Source organism: Onychostruthus taczanowskii, unplaced genomic scaffold, assembly GCF_017590055.1.
Source record: "Onychostruthus taczanowskii isolate IOZ18803 unplaced genomic scaffold, ASM1759005v1 scaffold19, whole genome shotgun sequence".
Classification (NCBI taxonomy): domain Eukaryota; kingdom Metazoa; phylum Chordata; class Aves; order Passeriformes; family Passeridae; genus Onychostruthus; species Onychostruthus taczanowskii.
Genome location: NW_024499128.1, coordinates 12,288,955 through 12,304,746, shown reverse-complemented (window position 1 = coordinate 12,304,746; position 15,792 = coordinate 12,288,955). Strand labels below are relative to the sequence as shown.

The following is a 15,792-nucleotide window of genomic DNA, read 5'->3' as shown; positions in this document are numbered from 1 at the left end:
AATCTCCCTCTCAGGCTCAACAGCAGAGCCAGGAGCAGCAGCAAAGGTGAGCTGCCAGGGACAGGACAAGCAGAGCCACTGCAAGCCCTGCTCCATGGGAAACCAGCCCCTTCTGAGCCCACCAGCAGCACAGACACGGGAAGCCGCGGCTGCAGAGCCCCCCCGGAGCCACCTCTGATTCCCAACTCTCCAAGGCCCAAACCCAGGGCTGTGGGATGCCCTCCAAGCCCCCGTGGTGCCAGCAGGATGAGGGATGGTGAAGGAGCCCAGCTCCAGGCTGCTGGAGTCACTGCTGCTCCCCTGTCCAATTAATCAAGTTCCCATACTGATTAACAGCGTGATTCATGGCTCTCGTTAGGAGCATTCTGGAACAAACAAGGCTGTATTTCAAGGCCACTGGCTTAATGGTTAAAATAAATACCTTCCAAATTTCTATTTTCAAGTAGCTGAACCTTTTCCACCTTTACAACTAATTCAGACTTCCTTCAAATTATTTTTCTAAGTAATATAACAATTTGTTTTTCATTAGAGCTTGTCAAAGCCGGACTTGGGTTTATTTTGAGAGAAACCAGCGCTCTCCAGAAACTGTTTAGTACAATCTGAATGACGCCCAAAGGGGTTATTGCAGCCACAATCAAAATAGAGTTTACAGCACTGGCTTGGGGTGACACTTTATTTAATGATTTCAAAAAAAAAAAAAAAAAAAAGAGAGAGAAGAGTAAAAAACCCCAGCGCCCTGAATCAGGAGCTAATTGAATGCACTCCTATGGCTCCCAGTGAGTGTTTCTCAGTCCCTCTGACTACTGCAGAATGCAAGGACTTAACTTGTTGCTAACTAATCCCAGAGCCCATTATGGGAGCAGTGTTATTTACTGGTTTGGGGTGGTATGTGCTGCTATTCCCCTGTCTGGCACAGCAGATCCTATCGAGCTGGATGTGAAATCAAATATCAGAGTGATTAAATCGTTTGGGTTCTGCCTGCTTAACTCAGAATGTTTCTTGTTGGGGGGTGTAGAGCTCAGGAGTTAATTTAAGGGGGCTTAAATGTAACAGAAAATCTGCCCTGTAAGTGCTTTGATTTCACATTCCTTCTGTTTTGCTGTGGGGAAAAGCTGAGCTGGAGCAGTGCCAGGGTCAGGGAGGGGGTCTGGGCATCCAGGAGGGCCCCAGGGGCAGCGACACCCCAGCCACCCTCACCTGGACCAGGATGGCTGCACAGGGCTGGGATCAGCCTCCATAATCCCAGCCCAAGCTCCAGCATTCCCAGAGAACCTGGGAATCTCTCTGCCTGCACCTTCCATCTCACACCCCACGAGATTTAAAATTCCAAAGTGGATTTTTGAACAACTGAACTGCAAAACTCTTTTCCACGGGCCCGTTCCTCCAGCCCCGTTCTGTTCATTTTCCTGGGATCTTCTGTTTGCTGTTTCTTTCTAAACCACAACAAAATCAACAAGATCTGGACTTTGGGGAAGGCTGAATTTCCTCTGTTCTGGCAGGGGAGCCCAGCCCAGCCCAGGCAGTGACACCCACCCAGAGCTGCTGGGGGACCACACTCCCCAGCATCCTCAGGGATTTATAAAAAAGCAGGAAAGGGATTTTTTACAGGGACATGAAGCGATAGAACAAGGGGGAATGGATTTAAACGGAAAGAAAAGAGATTTACATTGGATATCAGGAAGGAATTCCTCCCTGGGAGGGTGGGCAGGCCCTGGCACAGGTGCCCAGAGCAGCTGGGGCTGCCCCTGCATCCCTGGCAGTGCCCAAGGCCAGGCTGGGCATTGGGGCTTGGAGCACCCTGGGACAGTGGAAGGTGTCCCTGCCATGGCAGAGGTGGCACTGGATGATCTTTAAGGTATTTTCCAGCCCAGACCATTCTGGGATTGTGTGAACTGCAGAATAATTCCTGAATTTTCTGGCTGCTCCATCCTCCAGCGAACTGGGCTTTATTCTCACACACATTAACACCACACAGAAAAACAGAAAAACACCTCCTCGAGCAGTGCCCGTGCCCGTGGGTGCCCAATTAAAGCCCTAACGAGGGCCTGATCCTCCTGCCACGAGCCTGGCACTGGTGTAACCCCGCTAATCCTGCTGGAGACACCCCTGATTTACACCAGCCTCGCCACGAGAACAAACCCAGCTCGGCCTGACAAGTGAAAACAAACACTGGATTCAGACACTTTCTGCAGGGAGGGGGGCTGGTTAATTTTTGTTCCCTCTCTCCAGGCTGCTGCTGTGACCTCTGCTACCTCCTAAGTCAGCAACACAATCTCTTGCAGCTGTGGCACTGCAGCAGCCTGATTTAATTTGTGTGTGTGTGGCTGCAGGGGCAGCTCATCCCTCCAGCATCTCGTGGTGTGGCAGAGGCAGCGCTGGGACAACGGGGGGCTCGGTCCTCCCCTCCCAAAAAAAAAGAGGGGGGAAACTTCCACTTGGCCTCCCCTGCCTTCCTGGAGAGATGGGAACAAAATCAACCAGAGGGAAACGTCCTTTTCCATCAAAATTTTTAAGAGGTTGGGGTTTGGCCAAGCCAAGGAAGAAAAAAAAAAAAAAAAGCCAGAAAATATCTGTTCAACAACTGTTTTCTGCCTGAAAAGAAAAAAAAAAAGAGGAGGAAAACGAATTTGCTCCTGCTGTCCTGCACATGCCTGGCTCCCAGGGGCTGCCTGTCCCTGGTGCAGTGCCCAGCTGGGCAAGGGTGCTGCTGGCAGCTTGTTTGCCTGCTTTCCAGAACAGAGCTGGAGGTTCCTGCCACATCCCCCCTCTCCTGGCTGGATCCTGGGAGCTGCCCCCTCTGGGGGCTCCTCTGCAGGGCTCGGAGCCTCGCAGGGGCTTCGGCTCTGGGGGCTTCACCTCTGCCTTCTGCAGGGCTGGGACTGTGCCTGCCTGCTGGCACTGCCACCCCCTGCCGCTGGCAGTGCCATCCCTGTGCTCCTGGCACTGCCACCCTCTGCTCCTGGCAGTGCCATCCCTGTGCTCCTGCACTGTCACCCCTGTGCCCCTGGCACTGCCATCCCTGTGCTCCTGGCATTGTCACCCCTTTGCTTCTGGAATTGCTGTCTTTGTGCTTGTGGCATTGTCACCCCTTTGCTTCTGGAATTGCCGTCTTTGTGCTCGTGGCATTGTCCCCCTCTGCTCCTGGCACTGTCACCCCTCTGATCCTGACATTGTCATCTCTGTGCTCTGGAATTGTCACCCCTCTGATCCTGGCATTGTCACCCCTGTGCTCAGGCAGTGTCCCCCTGTGCCCCTGGCACTGTCACCCCAGTGCTCTGGAATTGTCACCCCCTGTGCCCCTGGCAGTGCCACCCCTGGGCCCCTGACACTGCCACCCGTGTGCCCTGGGCATTGCCATCCCTGTGCCCCTGGCACTGTCACCTGGCACTGTCACCACTGTCCCCCCTGTGTCCCTGGCACTGCCATTCCTGTGCCCCTGGCACTGTCACCTGGCACTGTCACCACTGTCACCCCTGTGTCCCTGGCACTGCCATCCCTGTGCTCAGGCAGTGTCACCCCTGTGCTCAGGCAGTGTCACCCTGTGCCCCTGACATTGTCACCCCTGTGTCCCTGACAGTGTCACCCCTGTGCCCCTGACATTGTCACCCCTGTGCCCCTGGCATTGTCACCCTGTATCCCTGGCATTGTCACCCTGTGTCCCTGACACTGTCACCCTGTGCTCAGGCAGTGTCCCCCCTGTGCTCAGGCAGTGTCACCCTGTGTCCCTGGCACTGTCACCCCTGTGCCCCTGACATTGTCACCCCTGTGTCCCTGGCACTGTCACCCTGTGCCCCTGGCACTGTCACCCTGTGCTCAGGCAGTGTCACCCTGTGCCCCTGGCATTGTCACCCCTGTATCCCTGGCATTGTCACCCCTGTGTCCCTGACAGTGTCACCCTGTGTCCCTGGCAGTGTCACCCCTGTGCCCCTGACAGTGTCACCCTGTGTCCCTGGCAGTGTCACCCTGTGCTCAGGCAGTTTCCCCCCTATGCTCAGGCAGTGTCACCCTGTGTCCCTGGCAGTGTCACCCCTGTGCCCCTGACAGTGTCACCCTGTGTCCCTGGCAGTGTCACCCTGTGCTCAGGCAGTGTCACCCCTATGCTCAGGCAGTGTCACCCTGTGTCCCTGGCACTGTCACCCCTGTGTCCCTGACACTGTCACCCCTGTATCCCTGGCACTGTCACCCTGTGTCCCTGGCACTGTCACCCTGTGCTCAGGCACTGTCACCCCTGTATCCCTGACACTGTCACCCTGTGTCCCTGGCACTGTCACCCTGTGCTCAGGCAGGGCTCCTGCTGAGCGCCGTCCCAGCCCTGCTGGGTGGGAGCAGGGCAGAGCCTCCAGTCACCACCGAGGATCTGGAGATGTTCCCCAGCCCAGCCCAGCTCCTCCAGGCACTCTGTCCTGTGTGGGACGTGGGGCTGAGCTCATCCAGGGCCTTCTGCAGCCACCAGGATGCTGCCAGGAGCTTCCAGGGGCCAGGGCAAGGAGTCAAGACTCCACAGATCCATCCACATCCAAAGGGACTGAAAAGCTTAAAGCTTCCCCCACGTTCTCAACTCCCCACTCTGTGCCTTTATGGCTCTGACTGGGAATCAAAGCAGTGCCCCTGCCTTTCCAGCAGCACCGACTGTGCAGTTCCCATGCTATTTATTCATTTATGGATTTCACCTTTCTGCTCCTGAAGCTCCTTCCCACCTGGCACTGCCAAATCCACCCTGGTCCCTTCCCTGCCTCGCTCCAGCCCAGCCCTACTGCCAGCTCTGAAGGGCAAGGTGGCTTTTTCCTGCCTCTTTTTTTGGCTTCCCTCTCGCTTCCCCTCATCAACTCGTTTGCCAAGCAGTGTGATTTTACTGCCTGGCTTCCAGGGAGCCAAGAAATACGTTTGGTGTGAGCTGGGAGTTGGACAGCCTGAACAACACACAGATCCAGGGTTGGAGGAGGCAGATCCAGGGGTTGAGCAGGCAGGTCCAGGGGTTTGAGGAGGGAAATCCAGGGTTTGAAAAGGTAGATCCAGAGTTCTGAAGTGAACAACACACAGATCCAGGGGTTGAGGAGGCAGATCCAGGGTTGGAGGAGGCAGATTCAGGGGTTGAGCAGGCAGGTCCAGGGGTTTGAGGAGGGAAATCCAGGGTTTGAAAAGGTAGATCCAGAGTTTTGAAGAGGTAGACCCAGGATTTGAGGAGGGAGATCCAGGGTTTTGAGGAGGGAGATCCAAGATTTTGAGGCAGCAGCTCCAGGGTTTTGGAGGAGGCAGCTCCAGGGTTTGAGAAGGCAGATCCAAGGTTTTGAGGAGGCAGATCCAGGGTTTTGAGGAGGGAGATCCAAGATTTTGAGGCAGCAGATCCGGGGTTTTGGAGTAGGGAGATCCAAGGTTTGAGGAGGCAGATCCAGGGTTTGAGGAGGCAGCTCCAGGGTTTTGGAGGAGGCAGATCCAGGGTTTGAGGAGGCAGATCTAGGGTTTGAGGAGGCAGATCCAGGGAGCAATGAAATCCTCACCAAGCTGAAGGATTTGCCTTCCCCAGCAGCACTTCCAACCTCCCACACCCCACAGACTCCTTGGGGTATGGGCAGGCTCTGCCCTGGTGCTTTTGCAGAACCAAGAATAAGAGTCCAAACCTCACCTGAGGTCTCCAAAACCCTCCAAAATATGTTTTGCTCCCCTCCAGGTACTGACAGCTGTGTTTGTAATTTGATTTTTCCTGAATATTGGAGTGTTTCAGATCCAGGTGTGCATTTCTCAGGCCCACACCCTGTCCCTGCTACAAAACCCAGCCCATCACAGAACTGTTAAGGTTGGAAAAGCTCTTTAGCACCATCAAATCCAACCATCAACCACCACATTCACCACTGAACCACGTCCTGAAGTGTCACATCCACCGTTTTCTGAACACTTCCAGGGATAATTTATTCCTGGCAGACACAACCAGGAGGTCCATGGAAATGGTGGGGTTTGAGCTGAGCTCACAAAGAGAACGTGGCAAAAGCCCCGGAGCCGAGGGGCAGGACAGCACAGCAGGAGGGAGCATTCCTGGCCAGGAGCAGCAGCACCGAGCCCTTCCTGGATCTGCTGGGAATGGGCTCATCCCAAGGGTCCCTGTGGCCCCTCCAGGGGGGAACTGAGGTGCTGGCAGCACTGTGGTGTCCATCAAAGCCACCCTAAATCCCTAAATCCCACCCCAAATGCCACCAAACACAAACCCCAAGAGGAACCTCCTGTGCACGTCCAGGGTGGGAACAAGGTGGAGCCTCCAGCTCCCTTGGGATAACTCCAGGCTGGAATCCCAACCCCACAGGAATCCCCTGGTGGACACACATCCATGCTCAGGCTGCTGAGCACCTCCTCTCTGATGTTTCCACCCTCTCTAAGCTTTTTTCCTTACAAACGTGAAGCAGGCAAGAAGAATAAGTTCACACTTGGAAAAAAAACCCCACTTTCCTCTTTTAAAGCCCAACTTTTTTTGGGTTCCTGACAAAGCAATATTCTCCAGGCCAGTTGGAATCTGGAAAAATACACTCACTCAAGCTCGCCACCATGACTCCAATAACAATTATAAAATGTCCAATAAAACTTGTCTGTAATGTCAATTCAAATCTTGAAAAGCAGAATTAAGTGGTATATCAACATTAAACTTTATTGCTTCCTTTGCAGAGCACAAGGATTGTCAATAAAAGTCATTCTGAATGAAGAAAAGGGCAGTAAATATTAAATAAACAGGTTTTTGTTGAAATGCTATAAATGCACCAGAGCTGCCTCTTACACTGGGACCCTTTCTGCCTGCTCAGACTCCCCTCGTGATCGAAATAAGTCAGTAATTGCCAGCTATCAATAAAGGGCCAATTAAAGGGGCTTGATGCCTGCACTGACTGGCTGTCATTAGGGCATTTATGGGGTGGGCTCAGCCCTGTCTGAGGTGCCCCAGCCCCCCCAGGGCCCTGCTCCTCGTTAGGGGCCCTGGGGGAGCCGGGAAGGAGCCGGAGGTTCCTGGCTGGGAGTGACAGGGATGGAGCAGCCCCGAGGGGAGAAGGGGATGACAGGGGAGCATTGGGCATGGAATGGATTGGGCTGGGAGGGACCTTAAAGATCATCTCATTCCAGCCCTCCTGGGGTCACTTTTCTCTGTCCCAGGGTGCTCCAGCCTGGCCTTGGGCACTGCCAGGGGTCCAGGGGCAGCCACAGTTTCTCTGGGCACCTGTGCCAGGGCCTGCCCACCCTCACAGGGATGAATTTCTCCCTGATCTCTAATCTAACCCTGCCCTCCTTCATCTTAACCAGAAGAGAGGGTAGGTTTTGCTTTGTCAGTGGAGTTTTCTTAGGGTTGGGCTGAATAAAATCCTCCCAGTGCCTCCAACAACCTCAGGGGTGTCACAAACACAGCTGGCACCCGTGGAGTGACACCCCGGGAGCTCCCTGGGTCACACCTCTCCCTCCATCTGCACAAATCCATCCCAACCCAACCAAAGCTGCCCCAAAAAGGTAAAAGCTGCTGTTCAGTGGCACCCAGACACAACAGGAAGCGTTTGGGAAGCAGGAGGAACCGGGAGGGCACAAACCCGCCGGGGTTTCTGTCAGACCTTTAAAACCTGATCAGCATTTTTGTGGTTTACCAGGGGGCTTTATGAGCTGTTCTCCAGCTTAATCATCACATGGACTCACAGGAAGCAGTAACAGCTCCTGAGTATGAATTTCATGATGCTGAACAAAGACAGGGCAGCAAGGGCTGGAAATGGAGCTTCATGAGCTCTTTGAACTCTGCCAGGACAGACAGGAGAGGAATCAGATGGGCTCTAGGGAAGTATTTATGCAGCAGCTTCTGTCCTCTGAGTTCTGCAGAGGTACAAAAAAAAACCACTCAAAAAATCAACTGCAACGTGAATCCATTAAATTTTCAAGGAATTATTTTGATTTTAAACCTCAGCACAGGCAATTTGGTATTTGTGAAGAACAGTTCAACCCTTTCCAGAGATAAAGAACAATCCTCAAAAGATAAATGCAGAAAGAAGAATCCCTTCAGAGATGGACAGATGTCTGTAAAAATTAACTTTTGGGGGAACCACAAGGATTCCCCACAGAGCCTTTGCACTGATCCTGGACTGCCATTCCTCTGCCACACAGAAACCAAACCTCCAGCAGTGGGAAGCACCAGGAATTCCTGGCTGGGAATCATCCTCACTCCCTGGAGCCTGAACTCCCACCCTGCCCCCAGAGCCAGCTCCTGCTGGGAGGAGTGGGAAGCCCAGGAGAGAAGGGGACCCTCAGGATGATGCCTTGAGAAGGCTGAGCTAGAGAATAAAGTGGGGATTTATTGAAAGGATCTCCTCAATGGATCCACCTTGGGCAGCACAAGAGATCAGCCAGGGCTACACCCCAGGTGAACCCAAAATAGTCACAAAATGCACGACTGGTCACAGGGCCTCTCACTTTTATAAGTTCTGCTCCATTTGCATATTGGAGCTAATTGTCCAATTCCAGCTCCAGCCCATGCAGTCCCATCCTTCTTCTCTCTTCAGTCCACACTGTTTATGCTCTTGGGCCTGAGATTTGGATCATTTGTCCTTGGTGCCCAGCTGGAGCAGGAATTGTTTTGTCTCCCTGCTCTGTGCACAGAGCTCACCATCCCCTAATGGGAAGCTCAAACCCACACACTAAAACAGCACAGAACCTGAAAAATAGAAAAGCTAAACCTGAAGCACCATTAACATGAATCTCAGAACTACAGCCTAAAGCAGCACAGAACCTGAAAAATATAAAAGTTAAACCTGAGGCACCGTAACATAAATCTCAGAACTACACACGAAAGCAGCACGGAATTTGAAAAATATAGAAGCCAAAACCTGAGGCCTGGAGGACACGAAGCAGGAGCAGCTCACCTGGAAGAGGATCTGCAGGAGGCCGTGCAGGATGCCCATCCTCCTGCCCAGCAGCAGGAAGAAGGGCACCACCAGCTCGATGAAGTGGTTGACCAAGGTCTCGAGGCGGTGGAACCACCAGGGCGAGCGGTGCATGAAGTACGAGATGGGGCTGGGCACCGGCTGCGTCTGCAGTGGCAGAGGAGAAAAGGAATTAATCCCCTCCAAAGCTTGCTGTGAAGGGCTGCTGCAAAGTTCTGGCCTTATTCCTTGTTTCTCTCCCCAGGTTTGCCATCCTGCGCCTCTGGGAACTTGTTTCTTTGCGGACAAAATGACTTCATTCCGCGCGTCTTTAAACAAATTCATCTCTTAAAAAGCAAGAGTTTTAATTTTCCCTTTTGTCGTCATAACCAAGCCCCATCTTAAATTAACCCCACTGTTATTTAACACTGAAATCTTAGATCAGCACTGAGGGATGTTAAACTGAGTGAGGATCCTCAGAGTAACGGAGCAGATCCAGAAACTGAGCCTAAGATTTGCTTGGGGTCAGGCCTTGGGTCAAAAAGAGCCAGGAATGGAAACCAGATTTCAAAACCTTGGAGATCTGCTTTCAAAATGTTTAAAATTCAAATAAATGTGCTGGTAGAGCTGCTTTCCAAGATGGTAATTTGGGAGAGGAAAGTGTAATTCCTCTAAACTTGCTCTACTGGTTAAGGTATTTACATACTGGCCTTGGGACAATATTATTCTTTTGTCAGCCTGAAATTTTTTGACACTGGGAGATTTTTCCGTCCAGGACAAGAAAACGGCAAATTTTTCAAAGGGAACAATCCCAAATTCTGATATGATAATAAATGCCACCCTAAGAAATCCCACAACTGGAGCAAAATATAAATGTGAATTTATCTTAACATATCTGACAGGCTCAAATTCCCTGGTACTGTTTAAAAACTTCAACAACATGACAACTGGCTGTAGAAATGGACGTCGAAAACCGTCGAAAACACAAACGCTAATTGAAGGAGACACAACACATCTTTAAATTATTTGTAGCTAAATCCAAAATACAAACAAAACAGGGCAAATCCTGCAGGATGCGTGGCAGCCAGGCACGCTCCCGCTGCCAAATCCCACAACTATTGTAATTCCTTATTAGCAAAGCTGGGATTAATAAAGCTCGGCCTGGGCTGGAGGCTGCAGTGGCCCCTCAGGACAGGAGACCGCATCCTTCCTGGCCGGATGGAGCCGGGCTGGGGTCAGGGAGCTCTGCCAAGGCCACTCGGCCAGGCTGGGGGGTCAGGGCAGCCCCAGGTGTCCCCCGGGCTCCTTCCCCTCCACCAGGACCTGCTTCCAGTTAATCCCGTGTTGGGCTCCTCCCAGCGAGCCTCACAGAGGGATTTTTTTGATCCCAGATTGCTGAGAAATGCTTTTATCCTTCCAAACAGACAGGTTGTTCCTTGGCTACTTCAAATTATTATTATTACTATTATTATTATTATTATTATTATTATTATTATTATTATTATTATTATTATTATTATTACTATTATTATTATATTATCATTATTTTTATATATATTGTTATTTTATATATATTATACATATTTTATATATTATATACATAATAGAGATATATACTATATATTTTATATATATAGTTATTTTTATATATATTATAACTGTTATTATCATTATTATTATTTTATATATTGTTATTTTTTATAAATATTATATATATTTTAGATATTATATATATTATATAGATATATAACAAATATTTTATATAGATATTGTTATTTTTATATATATTATAATTGTTATTATTATCATTATTATTATTTTATCATTATTATTACTGTTATCGTTATTCTTATCGTTATCATTCTCATTATAACATTATTAATGCATTATTATAATCACAATGATAAACTTATTATTATTATCATCATTATCACAATTAGTATCACATTACCACAATTTATTACCTACCACAATTTATTATTATCATCATTATTACCACAATAATAATGATCTTTATTAATTATTATAATGACAAATATTAAATTATTATTATAAATATTAGACTATTGTTATAAATATTAAACTATTATTATCAATATTAAATTATTGTTGTTGTTGTTATGATCATTATTATTATTTTTAAGTGCTTTAACCAATCCTGGCCCAGCTGAGGCATCGGTCCAACAGCTTGGAATGTTTGCCTCATGCAGGCAGGGTTACTAACGCCACACCTACTTAAAATTGTAATTAATACATTAATGTGGATTGTTCCCACTTGTCGTTTGAGCTGGGACTGGAGACACTGCCATCCCAAATTGTTTAAGGGCGGGAAGAGAAAACTCCAGCCTCAAATCCCACTGCAGTGGAAGTTCCTGGCCAGGTGAGGATGAGGAGGAGGACCCAGACTCCCAGAGCACTGCGGCTGCCCTTGGGTCCCTGGAATTGTCCAGGATCAGGCTGGAATGGGTTTGGAACACCCTGGCACAGTGGAAGGTGTCCCTGCCATGGCAGGGATGGGATGGGATGAGCTTTCAGATCCTTTCCAGCCCAAACCAGTCTGGATTTGAGGATGAAGCAAAGCCCAGTGACAGGAGTGATTCACACGTCCCAGAAATGCCTTAGAAGCTGCTGGGGGAGGAGATGTGTGTGTGTGTTCCTGCAATGCCTTCCAGATGCTGCACAGCACAGGTTCCCTGGGAAGGGAGCTGTGTTTCCTTGGGATGGAGCAGCCTGGGAATCACCAGGAGCCCGGGATGCTGGAAAACTTCCTGGATTTTTTTTTGTGCCCGTGCCCACCAGAGGCACCCACAGCTGGGGAAAGCACCCTTCTTTTGTCAACCTGAAATCTTCTGACACTGGGAGATTTTTCCATCCAGGACAAGAAAATGGCAAATGTTTCAAAGGGAACAGCCCCAAATTCTGATATGTTAATAAATGCCACCCTAAGAAATCCTGTAACTGGAGAAATGGGATTTTGGAGAGGGAATTTGCCCCACACCTGCTATTCCAGAGAATTCCTAACCCATGGGAACATCCTGGTGGTGTTGGAGGTGTTGGTGTCAGAGAGGAGGGAAAAGCTTTCCAGGCTCTTTCATTCCTGGGATTTGGAGCTTTGCACTTTGCTTTGAGGGGAATTATGGAACCCCAGAATGGTTTGGGTTGGAAAGGACCTGGAGGATTATTTAATTCCAATCCCCTTCCACTATCCCAGGCTGCATCCAGCCTGCCCTTGGATACTTCCAGGGATCCAGGGGCAGCCACAGCTTCTCTGGGCACCCTGTGCCAGGCCTCCCACCCTCTCAGGAAAGGATTTTATCCCAATATTCCATCTTAATCCACTTTATTCCATCTTCCATCATAAACCTGCTCTTTTCCAGTTTAAAGCCATTCCCCCATGTCCCATCACCCCAGTGCCTGATGAAAATTCCCTCTCCATCTCCTCATCCTAGGAAGCATCCTAGGAGCAGCTGGGAGTTCTCCTACACCCACAACTGGGATCTCCTGACACACAAACACGGGAATTGCAGCTCCAGGGCAGATGGAACTCAACAATCCCAAGGTGGATGGACACGGAGAGGGAGCAGAGCCCTGGGCTCGGAGCAGCCTCGTTTCTGGGCACCTCTTTGGGACTGAAAATGTTTTTAAATTAAAAAAAAAACAATTAGCAAACCGTGGCTTTGTGTGTCAGCACAACATCATAACCCTGGTGCCTCCCTCTCCCCTCCAGCAGCCGGGGAGGAACCGCTGCTGCAAACGCCTTTGGAAATGGGAGCAGGAAAATGAATTCTGTAATTCACGGGGCAGATTTGTAAGGTGTGAGTGCTGCTGCAGGAATTCTGGGTCGCCAGCTCGGGCCTGTTCCCTGGCTTGGATCGAGCAGGTTTTATGAGGGCTGGTAACAGAGTCTAAAAATACACACAATAAACTGTTTTTTTTCTCCCTACGGGGTCTATGGTTTAATTATGTTCTTAGTGAGAACCATTAAAGTGCTAAGTACCTGAAGACTCCTAATTTACTAAACTGCACCCCACTAAAAGCCAACAGAAGGCCATTATACAGAGGAGTGAAGGCTCTTCTTGGGGGCTGTGAATGGCCACGGTCCCTCCTCCCCGCCCCGTTACTGCCACAGCTTCCCAAAAACTCCAAGGGAGGATTTAATCCCGGCCTTGGAGAGCCCAGCCCAGCCTGGGGAAAGCTCCAGGCTCTTCTACAGGGAAACAAATCCCACATTGTCCTGAATCAACCCAGGGCTCAGACAGGGCTGGGATTGGGGCAGACTGGGAGAGGGGAAGGTGTCCCTGCCCATGGAATGGGATGGGCTTTAGGGTCCTTCCAACCCAAACCACACTGGGATTCCTTACTGGGAATCACAGCACTGCTGCCATGCAAGGAGCTGAGCAGCAGGGCAGTGTGGAGTTGGAGGGAAAGGAATCAGGGGATCATGGAATGGTTTAGGTTGGAAAAGCCCTCTAAGATCAACAAATCCAACCAAGTGCACTGCATGGCACAGACATCCTGAAAAACAGAAGGAAAGGGAACAACAGCAAATAGGAATAAATAATAAGAAAAAAACCAGCTATTTGGTCAAAAGAAAGAGAATTCTAGAATGAGCCAGGTTGGAAGGGATCTGAAATCTCATCCAGTGCCATTCCCTGCCAAGGGCAGAGACACTTTCCACTATCCCAGGCTGACCCAAGCCTGGCCTTGGACACTTCCAGGGATCCAGGGGCAGCCACAGCTTCTCTGAGCACCCTGTGCCAGTGTCCCACCATCCTCACAGAGAACAGTTCCTTCCCAGGATCCCATCCAGCCCTGCCCTCTGGCAGTTTGAAGCCATTCCTTGTCCTGTGGAATCATGGACTATGCTCCCCCTGAGCCCACCGAGGTGCAGTGAACACGTCAGGAGCAGCTCTGCAGGCTCCCACAGCCAGGAGAGAGGGAAAGCCTTTGGCACAGCCAGCTGAGTGTGAGGAGCAGCAGTCCCTGGAAAAGCAGGCTGAGAGCTTTATTAAATGTTTTCTGGAGAGCTGTGGAAGATCCAGATGAACTGCAAAGCTCGGCTCTCCAGCTTCCCAAGCACTGAGGCATGAACTCATCTCCTCGGCTTCAAAGCACAGCCCTCGCTTCTCTTGTGCTTTGGACCAAAAAATAAAAAGGATTCTCCATCGTGGAGCCTAATTGGATCAGCGTGGTCCAACAGGCTGCTCCCTGCCAGTCCATCCTGCTTCAGATGCTGACCTGGCTCCTCAGGCATCTGCAGATCAAAGCTCCACGCTCCCAAGGCCGACGGGAACGTCTCCCCAGCCCCGTGCCAGGAGAGCAGGGAGGTCACTCCCAGCTGCTGGGAAGTGTGGGCAGATGAGGGTCCTGCCTGAATTCAGCCTGTCTCGGGCTCTGCAGCAACCAAGGATTCCTAAAAACCACCCTGCTTGGAACAGGGGGAGATCCCGGAGCTTCCTCACCATGGAAAGGCTCCACGCGGGCAGCGACCTTGACTGATGAGCAGCAGAGGGATTTTGCACAAGGATTCTCATGTTGGGAAGGAAATGGAGCAGGGAACTGCTCAGGCTGGGTTTAAACCCAGCAGCACCTCGTGCTGGGGGTATTTATCTGTACACTCAAAGCTCCACGTCCACGCTACTGAAATACTCCTGACAGCTAAGCGGTTAAAAATAGCCCCTTCAAAACTTTCCAGTTATTAATAAGATTCCAATCCAAATAAAATCAGAAGGGAAAGAAAAAAAATAAAAAAAGAGAAAAAGCTGGATCTGGCTTGAAATGCACACTGCTCTGACATCCAGTGGGTCACAAGGGGTCGGCTCTTCAGCAGCGCAATATCAAAATAATCAAGCCTCGATAAAGTAATAAAAAGAGAAGTTGCCTGTAGGTTCTTGCTGGGCAGAGCTCTCCTCGCCCAGTCAATAGGAATATTCAGTCCATAGAAAAACAGACTGGAATCTGCCTGTTTAAGACAGCAGAGCAAGCCAAGGAGATGTGTGTTTGACTCGGTGCCAGCACGGCCATAAAATGTTGGCAATTTAGTAGAGACGTGGTGCCGCGCCACTCTCCCAAAGGACCTAAATAAACTTCAGATGGAGAACATATATTTTTACTTTTTATATATATAAAAATCTGCTGGTTCATTTTTAACTCCTTTCCCCAGCCAGCCCGTGCTTGGGGGTTTTCAGAGCTCCAGCAGGTCCCCGTTCCTCCCGGCTGAGCCACGGAAAAGTTAAAAGCCTGAAAAAATCCCAGCAGTGCTTCATGTCTGGAGCTTGGGTTTCTTAGGGAATGGTGGCTGCAGCTGCCAGAGGGGAAAGGGGGCTTGGGGAGAAGATTCTGCTCTGCAATTTCATGCCTCAGCACTGTAAAATATCCCGGGGAATTTGTTGTTTTCCTGTGGACAATGTTGTAAAGTCCTGGGTGGAGGTAAAACCTCCCTGAATCACCCCAGGAGGATCTGGGGGACACTGAATGATGGGGGCTGGAATCCCAACCACCTGGGTGGGGGCAGAAGGCTCCTTTTTGTTTGCTTTTCCAGCCTGCACCCAGCTCCTGGTCTGAGCCTTCCCTCTCCAGGAACAGAGCCCACATTTCCAGGGCCCGCAGCATCCCTGTTTATTGACACTGCTCCTCCGTAACGTGCTCCGAGCTGCTCCCGGAATATCCAGTTAATTGGGGATGGATTACAGATTCACCTATTTATTCTGGACATTCTTGGAGAGGTCCTGAGTTAAAATTACACAAGGAACCACTGAGCTGTTGAGGCTATTTATTTGTTCAAAAACCCGTTCAAATAGCTGGCGGGGCCTGGCGCAGACATTTTGGCTCTGGTGGGGCCAGAAAAATCTGGTGGAACCAGCTGTGGGTCCTCTGGGGTTTGCCAGGAGCAGCAGAGATGGGGCAAGTTTGGTTTAGGGAG

At 50.2% G+C, this 15,792-nt stretch overlaps 1 protein-coding gene across 1 annotated transcript in view; it reads right to left on the bottom strand.

Moving 5' to 3' along the window:
- The window catches only part of LMF1 (lipase maturation factor 1), a 143,154-nt gene that overhangs the window by 39,101 nt on the left and 88,261 nt on the right, over window positions 1–15,792 (bottom strand). The window contains exon 6 of the mRNA XM_041402021.1: window positions 8,871–9,038. Coding sequence (XP_041257955.1) covers window positions 8,871–9,038 — 168 coding nt within the window. The remainder of the gene's footprint in view (window positions 1–8,870; window positions 9,039–15,792) is intronic.